This window comes from Nerophis ophidion, linkage group LG08 (genome assembly GCF_033978795.1).
Source record: "Nerophis ophidion isolate RoL-2023_Sa linkage group LG08, RoL_Noph_v1.0, whole genome shotgun sequence".
Classification (NCBI taxonomy): domain Eukaryota; kingdom Metazoa; phylum Chordata; class Actinopteri; order Syngnathiformes; family Syngnathidae; genus Nerophis; species Nerophis ophidion.
The window spans coordinates 39,029,430-39,048,316 of record NC_084618.1 but is presented as its reverse complement, the minus strand read 5'-3'; the positions used below and the strand labels follow the sequence as shown (position 1 = coordinate 39,048,316).

At 37.1% G+C, this 18,887-nt stretch overlaps 1 protein-coding gene and 1 non-coding gene across 4 annotated transcripts; both read left to right on the top strand.

Moving 5' to 3' along the window:
• The first annotated feature begins 1,534 nt into the window (after positions 1 to 1,534).
• Positions 1,535 to 1,606, top strand: trnah-gug (transfer RNA histidin (anticodon GUG)). Its single transcript has one exon. It is a non-coding gene; the product is annotated as a tRNA-His (tRNA).
• Positions 1,607 to 2,077: 471 nt separating this feature from the next.
• On the top strand, positions 2,078 to 17,678 carry clptm1l (CLPTM1 like). 3 transcript variants are annotated; one of them, XM_061908572.1, is made up of 19 exons: positions 2,078 to 2,372; positions 3,678 to 3,743; positions 5,369 to 5,595; positions 5,666 to 5,760; positions 5,842 to 6,031; positions 12,209 to 12,399; positions 12,472 to 12,550; positions 12,617 to 12,734; positions 12,807 to 12,901; positions 12,980 to 13,064; positions 13,876 to 13,979; positions 14,135 to 14,200; positions 15,165 to 15,215; positions 15,282 to 15,364; positions 15,435 to 15,469; positions 15,555 to 15,610; positions 15,686 to 15,730; positions 17,037 to 17,152; positions 17,235 to 17,678. In XM_061908572.1, the coding sequence occupies exons 3-19, from the start codon at positions 5,431 to 5,433 to the stop codon at positions 17,317 to 17,319; spliced, it is 1,659 nt and encodes a 552-aa protein (XP_061764556.1). In that variant the 5' UTR covers positions 2,078 to 2,372; positions 3,678 to 3,743; positions 5,369 to 5,430; the 3' UTR covers positions 17,320 to 17,678. The 3 variants fall into 3 exon arrangements, with proteins under 3 accessions (XP_061764556.1, XP_061764557.1, XP_061764555.1); XM_061908573.1 differs by lacking the exon at positions 3,678 to 3,743 and having other exon boundaries at positions 2,078 to 2,275; XM_061908571.1 differs by lacking the exon at positions 3,678 to 3,743.
• Positions 17,679 to 18,887: the final 1,209 nt, after the last annotated feature.

The window sequence follows — 18,887 nt, the reverse complement described above, 5'->3', positions numbered from 1 at the left end:
GCTAATGGAAAGTTTACAAAGAGGTAATTTTGGGCGAGTTTATTATGGAACTTACACAACGTGTTTGTTAACAAATGAAATGTATACACCTAAATATTCAAAACATAGAATTTTCCCATCTGCCGTGAGAACGCCGAAGCTCGTTCTGCATACTGTATTATTAAGGAACTTACTAAATGTGTGTTATTTACTAATTAAATATATTGAAACGTATAGACCAAGACCAAGTTGTCACTTGTTGCTTGGTGTAGACATAGCAGTTTCCACCAGAAGCCACCTGTATCACTGCGAGTTGTCACCCGTGATCGTATAGTGGTTAGTACTCTGCGTTGTGGCCGCAGCAACCCAATTCAAATCTCAGTCACGGCTTTTTAATGTTGTGAAATTATTGAAAACGATATCGATTTACGTATTACTAAAGTATTATAGTAGAGGGTAGCTAATGAAAAGTTTACAGAGGGGTCATTTTGGGCGAGTTTGTTAACAAATGAAATATATACACCTAAATATACAAAACATAGAATTTTCCCATCTGCCTTGAGAACGCCGAAGCTCGTTCTGTATACTGTATTATTAAGGAACTTACACGTGTGTTTTTTACTAATTAAATATATTGAAGTATATAGACCTAGACCAAGTTGTCACTTGTTGCTTGGTGACGACGTAGCAGTTTCCACCAGAAGCCAACTGTGCCACCGTAGGTTGTCAGCCGTGATCGTATAGTGGTTAGTACTCTGCGTTGTGGCCGCAGCAACCCGATTCAAATCTCAGTCACAGCTTTTCAATGTTGTGAAATTATTGAAAACGATAACGATTTACGTATTACTAAAGTATTATAGTAGAGGGTAGCTAATGAAAAGTTTACAGAAGGGTCATTTTGGGCGAGTTTGTTAACAAATGAAATATATACACCTAAATATACAAAACATAGAATTTTCCCATCTGCCTTGAGAACGCCGAAGCTCGTTCTGTATACTGTATCATTAAGGAACTTACACAACGTGTGTTTTTTACTAATTAAATATATTAAAGTATATAGACCTAGACCAAGTTGTCACTTGTTGCTTGGTGACGACGTAGCAGTTTCCACCAGAAGCCAACTGTGCCACCGTAGGTTGTAAGCCGTGATCGTATAGTGGTTAGTACTCTGCGTTGTGGCCGCAGCAACCCGATTCAAATCTCAGTCACAGCTTTTTAATGTTGTGAAATTATTGAAAACGATAACGATTTACGTATTACTAAAGTATTATAGTAGAGGGTAGCTAATGAAAAGTTTACAGAAGGGTCATTTTGGGCGAGTTTGTTAACAAATGAAATATATACACCTAAATATACAAAACATAGAATTTTCCCATCTGCCTTGAGAACGCCGAAGCTCGTTCTGTATACTGTATTATTAAGGAACTTACACAACGTGTGTTTTTTACTAATTAAATATATTGAAGTATATAGACCTAGACCAAGTTGTCACTTGTTGCTTGGTGACGACGTTGTAGTTTCCACCAGAAGTCAACTGTGCCACCGTAGGTTGTCAGCCGTGATCGTATAGTGGTTAGTACTCTGCGTTGTGGTCGCAGCAACCCCGGTTCGAATCCGGGTCACGGCATTTTGATGTTGTGAAATTATTGGAAACGATAACGACTTACGTATTACTAAAGTAGTATAGTAGAGGGTAGCTAATGAAAAGTTTACAGAGGAGTCATTTTGGGCGAATTTATTAAGGAACTTACACAACGTGTTTGTTAACAAATGAAATATATACACCTAAATATTCAAAACATAGAATTTGCCCATCTGCCGTGAGAACGCCGAAGCTCATTCTGCATACTGTATTATTAAGGAACTTACACAACGTGTGTTTTTACCGATTAAATATATTGACATATATAGACCTAAACATTCAAAACATAGAATTCGCCCACCTGCCGTGAGAACACTGAAGCTCGTTCTGCAAACTGAATTTTAGTTTGAGTTTTAACAGTTACGCTGGCTGAAACAGAATCACCTGCTGAGACCACCGACTGTAACGTTGACGCCACTCTTAGTCTCGCCTTTTCTCGCGTTAGCAAGATAAACCAATGAGCCAAACCAGGAAGTAGATACCGGAAGTAGCGTAAATCCACCTCACCCTTTATTTTGCCATCCATTTCTCTCTATATAGGACTGACTTTTCTCCCCTGAATGGAACGACGGGCGTGGGGGTGATTCGTGTGTGACGCATGTTCCCATTTGAGGTGCTGCGGCGGGATTTAAAGAAAAAGACAATGTCCTCGAGGTGATTGAACCGGTGGGAAACCGCCGTGTGTTGACTCGCTAACTCATGCAAGCGCTACGAGTATCCGCTCACTGACAGCCTTCTACTTCCTAAACCGGTTAGTGTGCTTACTTAACGGCGTTATTGTCTCCAAAACATGTTACCAGACATGCTTATACACATATACAATGCCTTTGGACTATATAGTCATGCTCTACGGAAGCCGTGTTTAAAACTGCACCTAATTTTGTGATTGAGTGAGTGTTTAAACATATCATCAAACAGAGAAAATATGTAAAATGTTGTAGTTAGAAGCTTGTTTAAAGGCCTACTGAAATGAGATTTTCTTATTTATATGGGGATAGCAGGTCCATTCTATGTGTCATACTTGATCATTTTGCGATATTGCCATATTTTTGCTGAAAGGATTTAGTAGAGAACATCGACGATAAAGTTCGCAACTTTTGGTGCTGATTAAAAAGCCTTGCCTCTACTGGAAGTCGCTGACGTCACAAGAGTAAGGGCTCTGTCACGCCAAATTTCTTCCCCCTTACAAAAGCCTAACCCCCCATTTACTTCCGGTGTCATGTTTCCTCTTACGTCAGGAATATCCTCAAGTTAATTTGTCCGATTAATACAGACGTTTTGTTAACGCTATATTATGAAAATACAACGCTATATAATAAAAATACAGACGTTTTGTTAACGCTATATTATAAAAAAAAATTAAAGAGCCCCCCCATTTACTTCCGGCGTCACGTTTCCTCTTACGTCATCCCATAGCTTTTGTTTGTAAATTGTCTTTTTTTAATTGTTTTTATTTTTTATAATATAGCGTTAACAAAACGTCTGTATTTTTATGATATAGCGTTATCAAAACGTCTGTATTAATCGGACAAATTAACTTGAGGATATTCCTGACGTAAGAGGAAACGTGATCCCGGAAGTAAATGGGGGGGTGGGGGGGAAGAAATTCGGCGTGACAGCTCCTCACGTCCTCACATTGTTTATAATGGGAGCCTCCAGCGGCCAGAGCTATTCGGACCGAGAAAATGACTATTTCCCCATTTAATTTGAGCGAGGATGAAAGATTCTTGGATGATGATCTTGATAGCGAAGGACTAGAATTTGAGCGAGGATGAAAGATTCTTGGATGATGATCTTGATAGCGAAGGACTAGAATTTGAGCGAGGATGAAAGATTCTTGGATGATGATCTTGATAGCGAAGGACTAGAAGAATAAATAAATAAATAACGTTTTTTAAAAAAGGCGATTGCAGTGGGACGGATTCAGATGTTTTTAGACACATTTACTAGGGTAATTCTGGTAAATCTCTTATATTTCTATTGTGTTGCTAATGTTTTAGTGAGATTAAATAGTACCTGATAGTCAGAGGTGTGTTCACGGGTGTTTTGACGCCAGTGTCTGAGGGAAGTCGACGGCAGCTGCATGGACGGCGCAAGCTCAGCTGATCTCAGCTGATTTCCGGTAAGAGGCGACTTTTTACCACAATTTTCTCACCGAAACCTGCCGGTTGACAAGTGGTCGGGAACCATGTTCGCTTGATTGCTCTGATCAATAGTAAAGCTTCACCTCTGGGAATTTTAAACAAGGAAACACAGTGTTTGTGTGGCTAAAGGCTAAAGCTTCCCACCTCCATCTTTCTACTTTAACTTCTCCATTATTAATTGAACAAATTGCAAAAGATTCAGCAACACAGATGTCCAGAATACTGTTTAATTGCGCGATGAAAAGAGACGACTTTTAGCCGCAAATGGTGCTGCGCTATGTCCCCTGCAACCCGGGACGTCACGCGCACGCGTAATCATTCCGCAACGTTTTCAACAAGAAACTCCGCGGGAAATTTAAAATTGTAATTTAGTAAACTAAACCGGCCGTATTGGCATGTGTTGCCATGTTTATATTTCATCATTGATACCGTATTTCCTTGAATAGCCGCCGGGCATGTAATACGCGCCTGCATTGAATTACTGCCGGGTCAAAGTCGCTCCCCAAATTAATAAGCGCATGCTTACTTTTACCGCCGGGTCAAACTTGTGACGTCACGAGTGACGCTTCCCCTGCCGTCATTTTCAAAATGCCGCAGGAGTTTTTTTTTTTCTCTTACTTTGTGTAAACCAGGGGTCTTGTTCCACAGCCATACAGATCACACTGATGGTTGTGATATAAAACAATTTTAACACTCTTACTAATATGCGCCACACTCTGTGAACCCTAACCAAACAAGAATAACAAACACATTTCTGGAGAACATTGGCTCTGTAACACATTATAAACGCAACATAAGAATTACTCAGAATGCCGTGCATCCATGACTCTTGGCTATATTATACTCGCTAGCACCAAATCCCCCCGCCCCCCACCCCTCTCTCGGTGCGTCGGTTGAGGTGGGCGGGGTTGGGGGCGCGTGTATAATATAGCCAAGAGTCATGGATGCATTGTAATTCTGGGTAATTCTTATGTTGCGTTTATAATGTGTTACAGAGCCAATGTTCTCCAGAAATGTATTTGGTGTGGGTTCACAGAGTGTGGCGCATATTAGTAAGAGTTTTAAAGTTGTTTATATCACAACCATCAGTGTAAACGGTATGGCTGTTGACCAAGTATGCATTGCAATCTCGTATGAGAAGCAGCGAAATGCATGCGTCCAGTCGGCACGCAGATAGCATGGTGTAAAGATGGGCGCGATGACATGTTGTAAAGCAGTGGTCCCCAACCACCGGGCCGCGGCCGCAGAATAATTTTTCTATTATTGTTTTTTTTTTTATCACACTCAATTTTTTACTGGATGCCATTGGTAAGAACACGGGTGAGAAGAGGTTTTAAAATTATTAGTGCCTGCTTGCTTTTATCGTATGCCTTGAATAAGCACAGGAGTGAGAAGAGGTTTTAAATTAGTGCCCCAGCGGCTATTCAAGGAAATACGGTATATAAACTATCAGACTGCGTGGTCGGTAGTAGTGGGTTTCAGTAGGCCTTTAAAATCTACACAGCGACATCATGTTTTCCCTTTTTTGCTCAACCAGATGAGCTGGTTCAACAAATATTAATTGACATGCTTATTGTTTACACACATGCTAACTCTCCCTCAGACTCATGGCCCCGCCCTCCAGCTAGCCAGGGGAGACGAGGACAAACGCCACAGAGCGCCACCATGTTCCTAAAATCTTCCTTTACCACCCTGGTGGTGGGCGTGTTTGTGGTGTACGTTCTACACACCTGCTGGGTGATGTACGGCATCGTGTACACCAAACCCTGCGACCCGCCCAATGGCGCCAACTGCATCTCACCTTACCTGGCGGAAATGCCTAAGCTCCAGGTAAGGAATGTGTGCTGTAATCTGTGATCCCAGGACCTGTATGCTATCATCTTATCTGTGTGTTTGTCAGATGAGCATCTACTCTGCCTCTCAGCCCAACGCAGACGGTGGGCACACCCTCATCCATAAGGAGGAGATTTTTGATGTACAAGACAAGTTTGAGAGGTCTGCAGCACACCTTTTTCAGTGCAAGTCTCCTAACCAAAATGCACCAACATCCTTAATATTACTTTCATCCTTCTTCAGGATGATAAACGTGTCTTTGCCTAAGAAGACACGCAGCAACGGGACGCTGTATGCACTGGTGTTCATCCATCAAGCCGGCGTGACTCCGTGGCAGGATCCGCGCCAGGTGCACCTGGTGGCTCAGCTCACTACCTACATGGTGCCCAAACTACCTGAAATCTCCCTCATATCCAGAGAGGACCAAACAAAGGTATGGATCTGATCAATGCAGCACAAATGTGACACAGTTAAATGTTTATGAACTCCACAAGATAAACTACCATTTAAATTGTGTTGAACAGTTGTATCTGCATGCATTTAAAATTGGTGCCCTAGGTGTAAAAGTTGTGCATACTGTTGTTTACAATGAGCAGTATAATGGTGACTGAGCAGTTTGCTCCTTGCCGCTATTACCACATTGGTTCTGTTGATGCTATGTGGTGCAATATAGAGCTATTAAACGATAAAAATATATATATATTTACAGTTTAAAGCAGAGAAACAAAATATGCGGGTCAAAGAATGCCAAACCTTGTACTCTAAGGAGCTGCATCCAGTTAACGCTCTGTTCTCTTTGCAGTTTAGTGCAGAAGTTTTTGATTTTGGTGTTCTATATATCAAGCATTTAACACCTTTGTTGTTGAGGTTATTTTATAAGATACTATTATTAAATACAGTATAGGCATTGGCCGGAATGAGATCTGACGGTATGTTAACCTGAGGCAAATATGTCACAGTTTCACGGTTTACTAATATAATTGCAGCTTGAAAATGCCTCAATTTGAAATGTTTTTATTGAAAAGACAAAAATAGACCGCTGAACCACATGTCAAACTCAAAGCCAGATCTGATTTTGCAGTAAGATTTCCCAATAACTTTTGGGGTGGGGCTTTAAAAAAATACATATTTTAATATCTGCTTGTCACTTTTACTTACAATTTCAAAGCTGTTAGTAAAAATAGAATAATCTAAAACAGTTTCTTATGCAAATTGTGTAGCAAGGCTGTTAATGTTTATATTCATATATATTTGCTGTTTACCGGCCCTCTGAGAGCAGCCATAATTGCTATGTGGCCCTCAATAAAAAGCAGTTTGACACCCCTGAGCTAAACAGTCATTTTGAAACAGTATAATAGAACATTATGAAAGTGGAGCATATGTATTTAAAATAGATAACAAAAAATAACATAATTATTTCTAAGTAAATCAAAACAGTGTAGTTCTTAATGTAGTCTACTGTTGCTAAAACTGCAACTCAAGTGACAAAAATATTTTATTTAAAAAAAAAAAAATTGGATGCAATAACTATCACAACATAAATAATTTGTTTTAAAAAATACACTTCTTAGTAAGATTTAAAATATCAAAATAGGCAGAAAAAAATGCTTTCATGAAGTCCTGAAAGAAGTGGTTCATAAAAGTAATAAAGTCAGGAAAAAATAAAAGTGCGTCGAAGGGAGCAGCTTTTAAAAATATCACTTGTGGAGTACAGTCGTGCGCTTGTGTCTGCAGCGATTGCTTTGTAAAATGTTTGAACATTTGATTTGTTTAACTTTCTTTGATGCAATTGAGTGTATTCTCTACTGTACTCGTAGTGTTTGATAGCAAAACTAAACATAAAGAAAGGAAAACTTATATGCACCCAATGATGATAAACCTTCTTTCTTTGGTGACATGGAACTCAAATTGGCAGATTACGTTGATTCTGATATTATTATGGGTGGAGATCTAAATTTAACAATAAATCTGGTAAGATTGTTAAACTCAAGAAATCAGTTTTCTCTCTTCTGAAATGAATGCAAACTCATAACCTAATAGATATTTTGAGAACCTTAAATCCATATGAGAAGGATTTCACTTTTTATTCAAACAGACATCAGTCATTTTCAAGAATTGATTGATATGTTATTTGTTCCTAAGGCAATTGTAGAAAACTTGCAGGCTAAAATTCACCCAATAATTATTTCTGTTCATAGTCCAATTCAAATCAACACAAACTTTCCTCCGGTCGCTTTCCAATTCAAACAGTGGAAAATAAATATTTCTTTATTAGAAAGTGAGGAAAATAAATTACATATTAAAGAATTTATTTCAGATTTTATTAAAAATAACCAGGATTCTGTTTCTGACATCTCCACAATATGGGAAGCACTTAAGTGTTGTGTAAGAGGAGAACTTATTAGGATTGCAAGCTTTAAGAATAAAAAACAACGTGCTGAAGAAAATGAATAATTGAATGAAATCAAACATTTGAGGGACACATTGTCAAAACAGTTTAATCAGGTAACATGGATCAAACTTTGCAAACAAAGAATGGAATATGATATAATAATAAAGGAGAAGGTTGAATATAAAACTAATAGGGAAAAATTAAAGTTTCACGAATACGCGAGCAAGCTGGAAAGCTCCTTGCATTAAGATTAAAGAAGCAGATGACTAGAAATCATATATCTAATATTAAACTTTCAGATGGTAGTATTTCTATTTATCCCAAGCAAATCAATGAAACCTTTAGAAAATTTTATACAAATCTATATAAGCCCGAGAAAGATTGTAGCATAGAAGCTATGCAGTCATATTTAAACGCAATACAACTGCCCTCCTTATCAGAGCATGACAAAAAAATCACTATACAATTAATGGAAATTCAAAAAGCTATAAATTAATTTGCAAAAAATAAATCTCCTGGCCTTGATGGCTACAATACAGAATGTTATCAAATATTCAGTGAAGATTTGTCTCCTCTATTATTACAAATGTACCAATCTTCATTTAATAAACAATTGTTTTCTCCAACCTTCAATTTTTCTCATATCTCATTAATACATAAAAAGGATAAAGACCCATTGATTTGCAGTAATTATCGTCCTTTATCCCTAGCCAATATGGACAATAAAATCTTAGCAAAAATCTTAGCCACACGATTATCAAATGTAAAAGGAAAGTTAATTCATACTGACCAAACTGGCATCATGGTAGGGCGACAATCTTCAGACCGTACAAGGAAATCGTTTAATGTTATTCACTATGCTAGAAGTCTCCCTAGTCCTAAAGCAGTATGTACTGTTGATGCGGAGAAGGCATTCGACTGCAAAAACTGGTCATTTATGTTTTGCACATTACGTAAATTTGGATTTGGGGATAATTTTATACAATGCCCATGGCATCAGTCAAAACCAATAATCATATTTCAGAACCTTTTTTGTTAAAAAGAGGAGTAAAACGGGGATATCCTGCATCTGGATTATTATATAATTTGGTTATTGATACCTTAGCTGCAAAAATAAGAAGTGAAAATAATATTCATGCTATAAAAATTGTCTCTCAGTATAATAAGCTATCGATGTATTGTGACGACATAATTCTCTACCTGTCACATGTTAACTTCTCTCTTCACTATGTCAATAATGTCATCACTGAATACGGCTGTTTATCAGGGTATAAGGTCAATTGGGACAAATGTGAAATATTACCACTTAATAAACACTGCAAGAAATCACAAGTTCAGAACTCCAAAATTAAATGGAAAGAGGCAGAAATCGTATATCTAGGACTACATGTTACACCAAACCTTTATACAAGCAGAGATCTAAATCTTAAACATTTAAAAAATAAGATAGAATCCAAAATGGAACGCTGGTCACGTCTTCAAATATCACTTTGGGGTCGGGTGAACATAGTAAAAATGAGTATACTGCCAGCAGTTAATTACATACTGAAAATGATGCCTGTCCTAATTAATAAAAGTTGGTTTAAGAAAATACATACAATGATACCACATTTTATATGGTGTGGAAAGAAGGCCAGATGCTCATACTTAAGGTTGTCTTGTACACAAGATAAAGGAGAACTACAATTACCTAACTTCTTACATTATTATATCTCCTTCGGTTGTGAACAAAAAAGCCACTTATTTCATTCTTCTGCAGATAAGGACTGGATCAACATAGAAAAACATATGTTAATGAATTTGGACATTGATGTGGGGAGTTTATATTATATTAAAAAAATACCTAACGAATTGAGGCAGAGCCCAATAGAAGCCACTTTTAACATTCTAAAACTGTGTCAGAAAATACTAGGAATCAACCCTATGACATCTGTAAATCAACCACTTTGGTACAATCCTAATATCAAAATTAATAAAAATGTGGTTAAATGGACAACATGGAAAGACAGAGGTATTACTAAACCTCATCATATTATTGATAAAAAAATATTTTAAACCGTTCAATGATTTAGTTGATCAATATAATGTTCCCAAAAATCATTTTTTTAATTTTATCTCTTTAAAACACGCTGTAAATAAATGCATATCCTCTGATAGTATGTCTTTAAATAGTCATGAACTGGAAGATGCACTTTTTAATCAAGATACATTTAGGAAATTAAACTATTTTATGGAATAATAAATGAACACCACACTAGAAATGCAAATGATGAATGTGTTCGGAAATGGATGATGGACTTAAACATTTTAGATGACAGAGACTTCATGGAATGGAATATTTGGAAAAATGCCAATAAGCCCTTTAGAAACATTAAAGATAAGCTGACTCAATTTAACATATTGAATAGATTGTATTTTACATCTTCTCAGCTGTTTAAAATTGGTGTAGTAGATAGCAAGTAATGTACGAAGTGTCGGGCAGCTGAGGGAACTCTTCATTTATTGTGGGAATGTCAGAGAATAAAAGAGTTATGGTTGAAAACAACAAAAGAAGCAATCACATTCCTTAATATAAAATTCCCAATGACATTGCAAACTTATATTCTTGGGGATCTCCATCAATTTAGTAACGTGTCATCAAAGAGTAAAAATGCATTTCTTTCAATATGCATAATAACAAAAAGGGTCATATTTAAAAAATGGATAGATGTTTATAGTCCAACTCATACTGACTGGTATACACAAGCTATGGAGATGATATCAGTAGAAAAAAATGGATTTAGTTTAGATAATAATGAGTCATATATTGGAATATGGGACCCATTATTGAAATTTGTTTTAAGTATTAAATGAACCAAAATATGACTTATTATATCTTTGTGTAAAATATTGGACACAGTGTGTTATCAAGCTTATGATATGCGATGCATTGTTCATTTTTTTTTTTTTAATTAACGTTTTTAATGATAATATCAATGAGGGATTTTTAATCACTGCTCTTTTGAAATTGTTACTAATATTGATCATATTCATTTTTGTTTCACTACTTTTAGATTGTACCGTGTCATGTTTGTGTGTCCTCAATTGCTCTGTTTATTGCTATTCTGAATGTTGCTTGGTCGGGTTTGGTTTAGGAATTTGATTGCATTATTATGTGTTGTTTTGTTGGATTGATTAATAAATTCATTAAAAAATAATAATAATAAATAAAGAAAGAAAGGACAAGATATTGAATTAGTTTTTTGTTATTTTGGGGTTGCTATGCCTAAGTTTAACTACGAAGACCTGCTTGTGCAAATAAACTAACGTCATGTTAAGTCCTTGTAATAAACTAGAACCTTTGTTGTGGTTGTGCAGGAAAGTCGACATGTATGACCACATTGTAGCGTATTTGGTGGTATTTGTTAGCATCAAGAAAATATCCTTAATGGTATTAAACTAGATGAATAAAACATCATTTGTAGACTCACCAGCATATGCTATATCTTGACATCTCTAGCAAAGATCCATGCTGAACAACAGGGACATACACAGCTAAATGACAAAATAAACCTCACATCATAAAAAGAACTGCAGACATGAATTGTAGATAAGACTAATATTTGTAGCAGGAAATCAATTGAAAACAAACTCATCCTTTTTCTCATTAGCGTCACGATCACAGCAGCACTTTACTCGTTACGTCAATCAAACACGTTACTTAGCCAATGAGTCCAACTTTTGTGTTTCACGGATTAATGCATAATTTTTGGACCCCTCCAGGTGTAAAGACATGATGTGCTGCCAATCTTTTTTTCTCTAAATACCGTAAGTGTCAAGTGAAGTGAGGTAGCAGTAATTGGTAACCTCTTGGTGATGATAAATGGTTTTAATCTATTTGAAATATATTTTCTTAAGAGTATTAAAATCCACTCCATCCCATTTTTTTTTTTTAATTTACATGGCTGCTTTTTATTTGCCTCTAACCCTTACAAAATAAACCTCAATCTCTACTGATTCAGCCACACAAAGTTACTTGGTGTGCTCCAGCCAACATGATTGCAACCCACCTATTTGATGAGTTTTGATTGACTAATTTAAAAAAAATAGTCACCTTTAATAACCGGTCCTTGCCTAATTATGCATAATCATATAGAAATTTGTGTTGTCCTACATGATGGGAATTCTGTTGTTTTTTATAAAGCAGGAGAACTTGTCTATATTGTTTTTACCGTGTAGGGTGCAGCAGAAGAGACCCAGCATCAGAGGAAACAACGCGATGGTGGTCCTACAGGAGAAGGGGGAGGAGCCGCCACATCCGATCAGCTAGTCTCCCACTGGCGCACCCGCCTGACGCTCAACATTGTGGGCGACCACTTTGTGTTCGACAGGGAATCCCTTCCAAGCGACGTGCACCGATATCTACGCGTGTAAGCCTGAGAGAAAAAACAAACAAAATACAACAAATATAACAATGATGAGATTAAGATTGCTTGTTTTAGGTTCCAAAACGGCAAGAAGATGGTATATCTACCTCTGCTGTTTGTTGATGAGCTCAGCAACCGCGTCAAGGACCTGCTGGTAATGGCATCACATGTTGCTTTGGAGCGCACATAAAATTTCAAGTGAGGGTATGTTTTTGTGCAGGAGATAAACAGGACCACCATGGAGCTGCCGCTGACCATTACCTATGATGTCATCTCTCTGGGACGACTCAGGTTCTGGATCCACATGCAGGATGCAGTCTACTCCTTGCAGCAGTTTGGTATGTCACGCTCTCTCCAAGCATTTTCACCTGTCACACCGTTCGCTTTATGCTTCTTCTCGGCGGCCGCAGGCTTCACCGAGAAGGACGCCGACGAGATTAAAGGGATCTTCACAGACACCAACTTGTACTTTCTGGCTTTGACCTTCTTTGTGGCCGCTTTCCACGTATGTGCGTCTTCAAGATGTACGATCGTATTAATGCTAATCTAAATCAGGGTTTTGTTTTGTTGTTTATGTACGTAGCTCCTTTTCGACTTCCTGGCCTTTAAGAACGACATCAGCTTCTGGAAACAGAAGAAAAGCATGGTGGGAATGTCGAGCAAAGCAGGTAGGCAACATCAAATTTGTTAATATGTACAGTGGAATTTCTTTTTAAAATACACTCACTGTTTTGTTTTTAATGCATGTTCTGTAAACACTGCCATGTACACACTAAAACAACAGGTGGCACTGTAACGCTCGTAAGTTTGAGAAACAATTTGAAGCATAAAGAAAAGCATTTCTGGAAAAGGCACACAACACATAAAAAAATGGCTGCCAAAATAAACTAATACAAGTTAATATTGTGTGAGGAACACAAAAAAAATATAGATTTATAAAATGCAGTCTTTTCCACCGTCACCCAAAATAATTACATTTATGACAGACTTAAAAAAGACACTTATAATGGAATGCGTCTAATATAGGCTGTTATAGACTACTGACAAGTGATGGGTAAATGAGACCCCAGTGAGTGTGTGGCACACTCACTGGCTGTATTGACACTGCGCTGATACTGTGTTGCTGTTTCATAATGGCAGCATCTGCTGGATTACAAAAATCACTACATTTAATCTCGCAATGAAATTTCTAGTTAGCCAATAGTTATTCCAAAAAATTGCTTTTCAGAAAGGAATATGAAACCTGCCACTCTGGTCAAACAGTTCACAAGACAAGAAGAGCATATACCTTATTTAGCGCTATAAGATTAAAATGATCCAACACCACAGAATGACAATTATGTCCATCCATCCACTTTCTACCGCTTGTCCCTCTCGTATTTATATTTATTTGATTCATTTACTACTTTTGTATTCTGTGCATGTGTTTTTGCAGCAATGTACTGTTGTTATTAACGATATACTCATGTCTTTTTGCAGTGTTGTGGCGTTGCTTCAGCACTATCGTCATCTTCCTCTACTTGTTCGACGAGCAAACCAGCCTGCTGGTCCTCATCCCCGCCGGTGTCGGCTCTGTTATTGAGGTGAGCGCACATTTGTCACTCGAGCTCTCTGAATGCTGCGCACGGCCACTCGGTAACATTATTGATTTGTTCCTTAAGAAAATACCTTGTTCCGACTTAAGAGATGCTGTGATATGTTATGGTTGGATGTTTGGAATACTGGACGATCGTTTCAGGTGTGGAAAGTGAAGAAGGCCCTGAAGATTCAAGTGTTCTGGAAAGGAGGAAAACCAACATTCCTGGTAGGTTTCAATATGTACAGTACCTAAAGCTGGGAATGGGAAGAAGTGACTCGAATATAAAACGACTCTACTTTTTCAAGACTTTGACAACAATATTTTAAGACTAAATGTGACCAAAAGAAAAGCTCTGACTTTCCCCAGGAGAAGCCTGCTGATTTGCATAATGATGCTGGCTTTGCCCCTGGAAAAAAGGTTTGGCGGAGATGTAATTTGTCGCCACCTGCTGGCTATATAATGACCCATCTTTTTCAATACTTTTTTTTTCAAAGTGAAAACAATTCTTTGCCCCAGGAAAAAAAACTCTTGACTCCCTCAGCAGAGACGTCATATGGCGGCACTTGCTGATTTGCATATATAAATATATTTAGACCCCGATAAGAAGACAACCCTTTTTTTTTCAGAATTTTTTTAAATGGAAAAAAAATCTTTACTGACTTGGGAGAAAAATTATTAGGCGCCACCTGCAAGTTTGCACGTCTACATTCGTAGACTCTGAATATCAGACGACCCATCTTTTTTACACTTTTTAAAAGTGGAAATACAAGCTATAACTCTTTTGGGGGGGCAAGTGATTTTTCCGCCGCTTGCTGGTTTGCATGTGTTCATTTGTAAAGTCAAAATATAAGTTAACCCATCTTTTTTAACACATTTTTCCAAAGGAGAAAAACTATAGTTTTTGCTGCTGGAAAAAATCATCTGCCTGTTTGCAAGTTACATTAAATACATGTTGAATATAATACAAACCTTGTTGTTATTATTTGTTTTTCCAAGTTAAAAAAATAAACACTAAACCTCTGTCTCACTTAAAGGAAAAGTGATTTGGTGTCACCTGCTGGTTTTAACACAGATACAATAATAGACCCAAACATAAGATGACTTAGATGTTTTTTCTTGGTGGACAAAATTATACATTGGGGTAAAATCCGTATAGAAAACATTTTCTTATCCTTCTTTTTCTTTGGAGTTTGGCAAACTAGACGAGTCGGAGAGAAGAACAGAAGAGTACGACACTCTGGTAAGAAAATGTTTGACTTCCAGTTGTACAGTGCCTAATAATTAGGTGGTGTGTCCTTTCTTCCAGGCTATGAAGTACCTGTCGTACCTTCTCTACCCGCTGTGCTTGGGGGGAGCTTTGTACGCGCTAATATTCCTACGATACAAGAGGTGCGTTCACACACTGAGGGTTGAATGCATGATGTCATCCTCGTTGACGTTGCTTGTGCTTTTCTTGCAGTTGGTACTCGTGGCTCATAAACAGCTTAGTGAACGGTAAGATCTCCTTATAACGCTAAAGGTCATTATTTAACATTAATGTCTATTATAATATTAATAATGCATGTGTGCTACGCTGCAGGTGTCTACGCCTTTGGCTTCCTCTTCATGCTTCCTCAACTGTTTGTCAACTACAAAGTCTGTTTACACATAACTCATATTTGTTTGTAGCATTCTGGATTTTAAACATTAATTTCATATTTTTTTTAACAGTTAAAATCAGTGGCCCACCTGCCCTGGAAGGCCTTCATGTACAAGGTGAAAACACACAATTGGTAACATACAACACCTGTAAGTACAAACCTAATGACACTAAGATAAAGTTAAAATTTTATTTAACAAATAAAATAAAACTAATACTAATGGAAGTAAAGCCATAGTAACACATGGTTTATGTTAATTTGACAAAAATTAAGTTTAAAAAAAAAAAAAATAATAGTCATAAGTTCATCAAAATTACCTCAAAGTGGTGTGATAAAAACTTATCATTTTACATTCAATAAATGGGTTATCCTTGTATAGCACTTATCTACTCCAAGCGCTTTGACACTATTTCCATATTCACACACTGCTGGCGGGAGCTGCCATGCAAGGCCCTAACCACCACCCATCAGAAGCAAGGATAAAGTGTCTTGCTCAAGGACACAACAGACGTGACGAGGTTGGTAGAAGGTGGGGATTAAACCAGGAACCCTCAGGTTGCTGGCACGGCCACTCTCCCAACGTAAAACTGCACTATTACTGACAAAAAGTGGTAATATTGGCAAGAATACAGGGAAACATTCTTGATGAATATTACATTAAATTAGCGGGTCTTTAGTTGCAAAAAAAATATGAATAATAAATACAGTTGTAATATAATGAGGAAAATTTCATTGCTTTCAGTTAAATTGTCTTAAAAAGGTTGAATAAAAGGTCTGAGATTTACATAAATAGAGATTTAAAAAATTTAACTTGAACAAAGTCCAAATATTATTACAAGATTTTTTAATTTGATAGGAATTAAGTTTCAATATTATCAGAAAACAGTAATATTAGAGGGACAAGCAATGTCATCCCTTTGAGACACTTGTGATTTAGTGCTATATAAATAAACATTGATTGATTGATGTTTCTATTAGAATAAAGTTAGAATTTGACGGGGAGAGTATCACAAGGATAAAAATGCTAAATTCTGAAAGAATTGAGTCATTTAAAAAAGTAGAATAAAATAGTATTTTTATGGGAGAGAAGTGTTTTTGCAAAAAAAGTTATGAAATTTGTAATGTTGTAATATTTATATAAAGTTAGGGTTTTACAAGAATAACATCTTAAAATGACGACAAACATCCATCCATCCATTTCCTACCGCTTATTCCCTTCGTGGTCGCGATTGGAATTTAATGAGAATTTAAATGCATTATGATGAAAACATAGTAATATTTTTACGAGGGGAAAAAAAAGCTGAATTTTTGAGTATTAAGTTTTTACATTTTTGAGGAAAAGGTCAAAATTTCATGAGACCAAACCGGTTGTTGGGGGGGAAAAGTTACTGTTCTCTTGAAATTCTGTTTATGGTTTTCAGGCATTCAACACGTTCATCGATGATGTGTTTGCCTTCATCATCACCATGCCCACGTCTCACAGATTGGCCTGTTTCCGAGACGACGTTGTGTTTCTCGTTTACCTCTACCAGCGATGGTAATACAAGAACACAACACACAGTCACACACGTTGCTCTTCTTGATGCAAACGACTCGTTTTTAACGTCTCTCACACACAGGCTCTACCCAGTGGACAAGACCAGAGTTAACGAATATGGTGTTTCATATGACGACAAACCCAAAAGGAAGACTCACAAGGACTAAAGAGGAACTTTTCTATGTTTTTTGTTTTCCAGACTGTAAGAGGACATTTTTCTGAGAATTATTTTTTAGACAACAGTTATCTTGATCATGTGAGGTGCTTAAAATGATCCTAATTGTGTTTTTGTTGCCACCTAATCCCATGTTGCACAAGTATTTTTTTTAACATATCACAAACAGGAAAACACATGAGTGCCAAACATGAGAGGACTTGTACATACTGACACTGATGGGTTTCAAACGGGCACTGAAAGGGACACACACAAGGAAAGAAAGTATTAATTGTCACATTACAGTCTCTTGTAATCTTTCAAAAATGTTTTTTTTCCTTTAATAAAGTAAGCGCAGGTTTTCTCTTCCAACTTTAATGTTTTTTGAATGATTTTACTGGACTCTCGTGTGATTATGTGAACTGAAATAAAACTGACTGAATATGTAAAATGATTTGCAGTCCTGGGTTCAAATCCAGGCTCGGGATCTTTCTGTGTGGAGTTTGCATGTTCTCCCCGTGAATGCGTGGGTTCCCTCCGGGTACTCCGGCTTCCTCCCACTTCCAAAGACATGCACCTGGGGATAGGTTGATTGGCAACACTAAATTGGCCCTAGTGTGTAAATGTGAGTGTGAATGTTGTCTGTCTATCTGTGTTGGCCCTGCGATGAGGTGGCGACTTGTCCAGGGTGTACCCCGCCTTCCGCCCGATTGTAGCTGAGATAGGCGCCAGCGCCCCCCGCGACCCCAAAAGGGAATAAGCGGTAGAAAATGGATGGATGGATGGATTTGAAACATATTTTGTTTGCAAAATCCAAAATGAAAGAACGTTATTTGAATACATCAATGTTTGCAGAAGCAAATGCCACATTTTTGCAGATTAAATTTAAAGCCAATACATGAGAGCAATTATTTAATTTATTTTGAACATGCTCAAATTTAAATTGAAGAACATCACTTTAGTTTGTTTACACTTGCACAATAAACACACTTAATGAATTAATTTGGGCTAAATAATATACTGATTTTCATTAAATCAATGAATGCTCATTACATCTTCATTAAGCAGGTTCAATATTTCATTATACATTTATAAGATCTAATAATTAAATAACTATCCATCCATTTTCTGCCGCTTATTCCCTTTGGGATCGCGGGGGGCACTGCCGCCTATCAGCTACTATCGGGCGGAAGGTGGGGTACACGCTGGACAAGTCGCTACCTCATCGCAGGGCTAATTAAATGACTTTTTTGTATTTAATCTTTATTCAAAATTGCATTAGTTAATTTTGGTACAAAAACATTTTTATCTGATTTCTTTTTTTTAATAAAGAACAGAAATACACGTACATTAGCCCACTTTTCACGATTTAATAAATTAAACAACTATTATGTAATTAATCTTTATTCAACTTTACTTAAGTGAATTTTGGCAGCAAGAAGAATCCAAATTATGTTTTCTGAATTTGTTTGAACAAAGAACAGTGGGGTGAAAAAACTCGTACAGTAGCCTTCTTTTTACAACTAAATAAATTGATGCAGCTGAGATAGTCTCCAGAACCCACCGCCACCCCAAACGGGA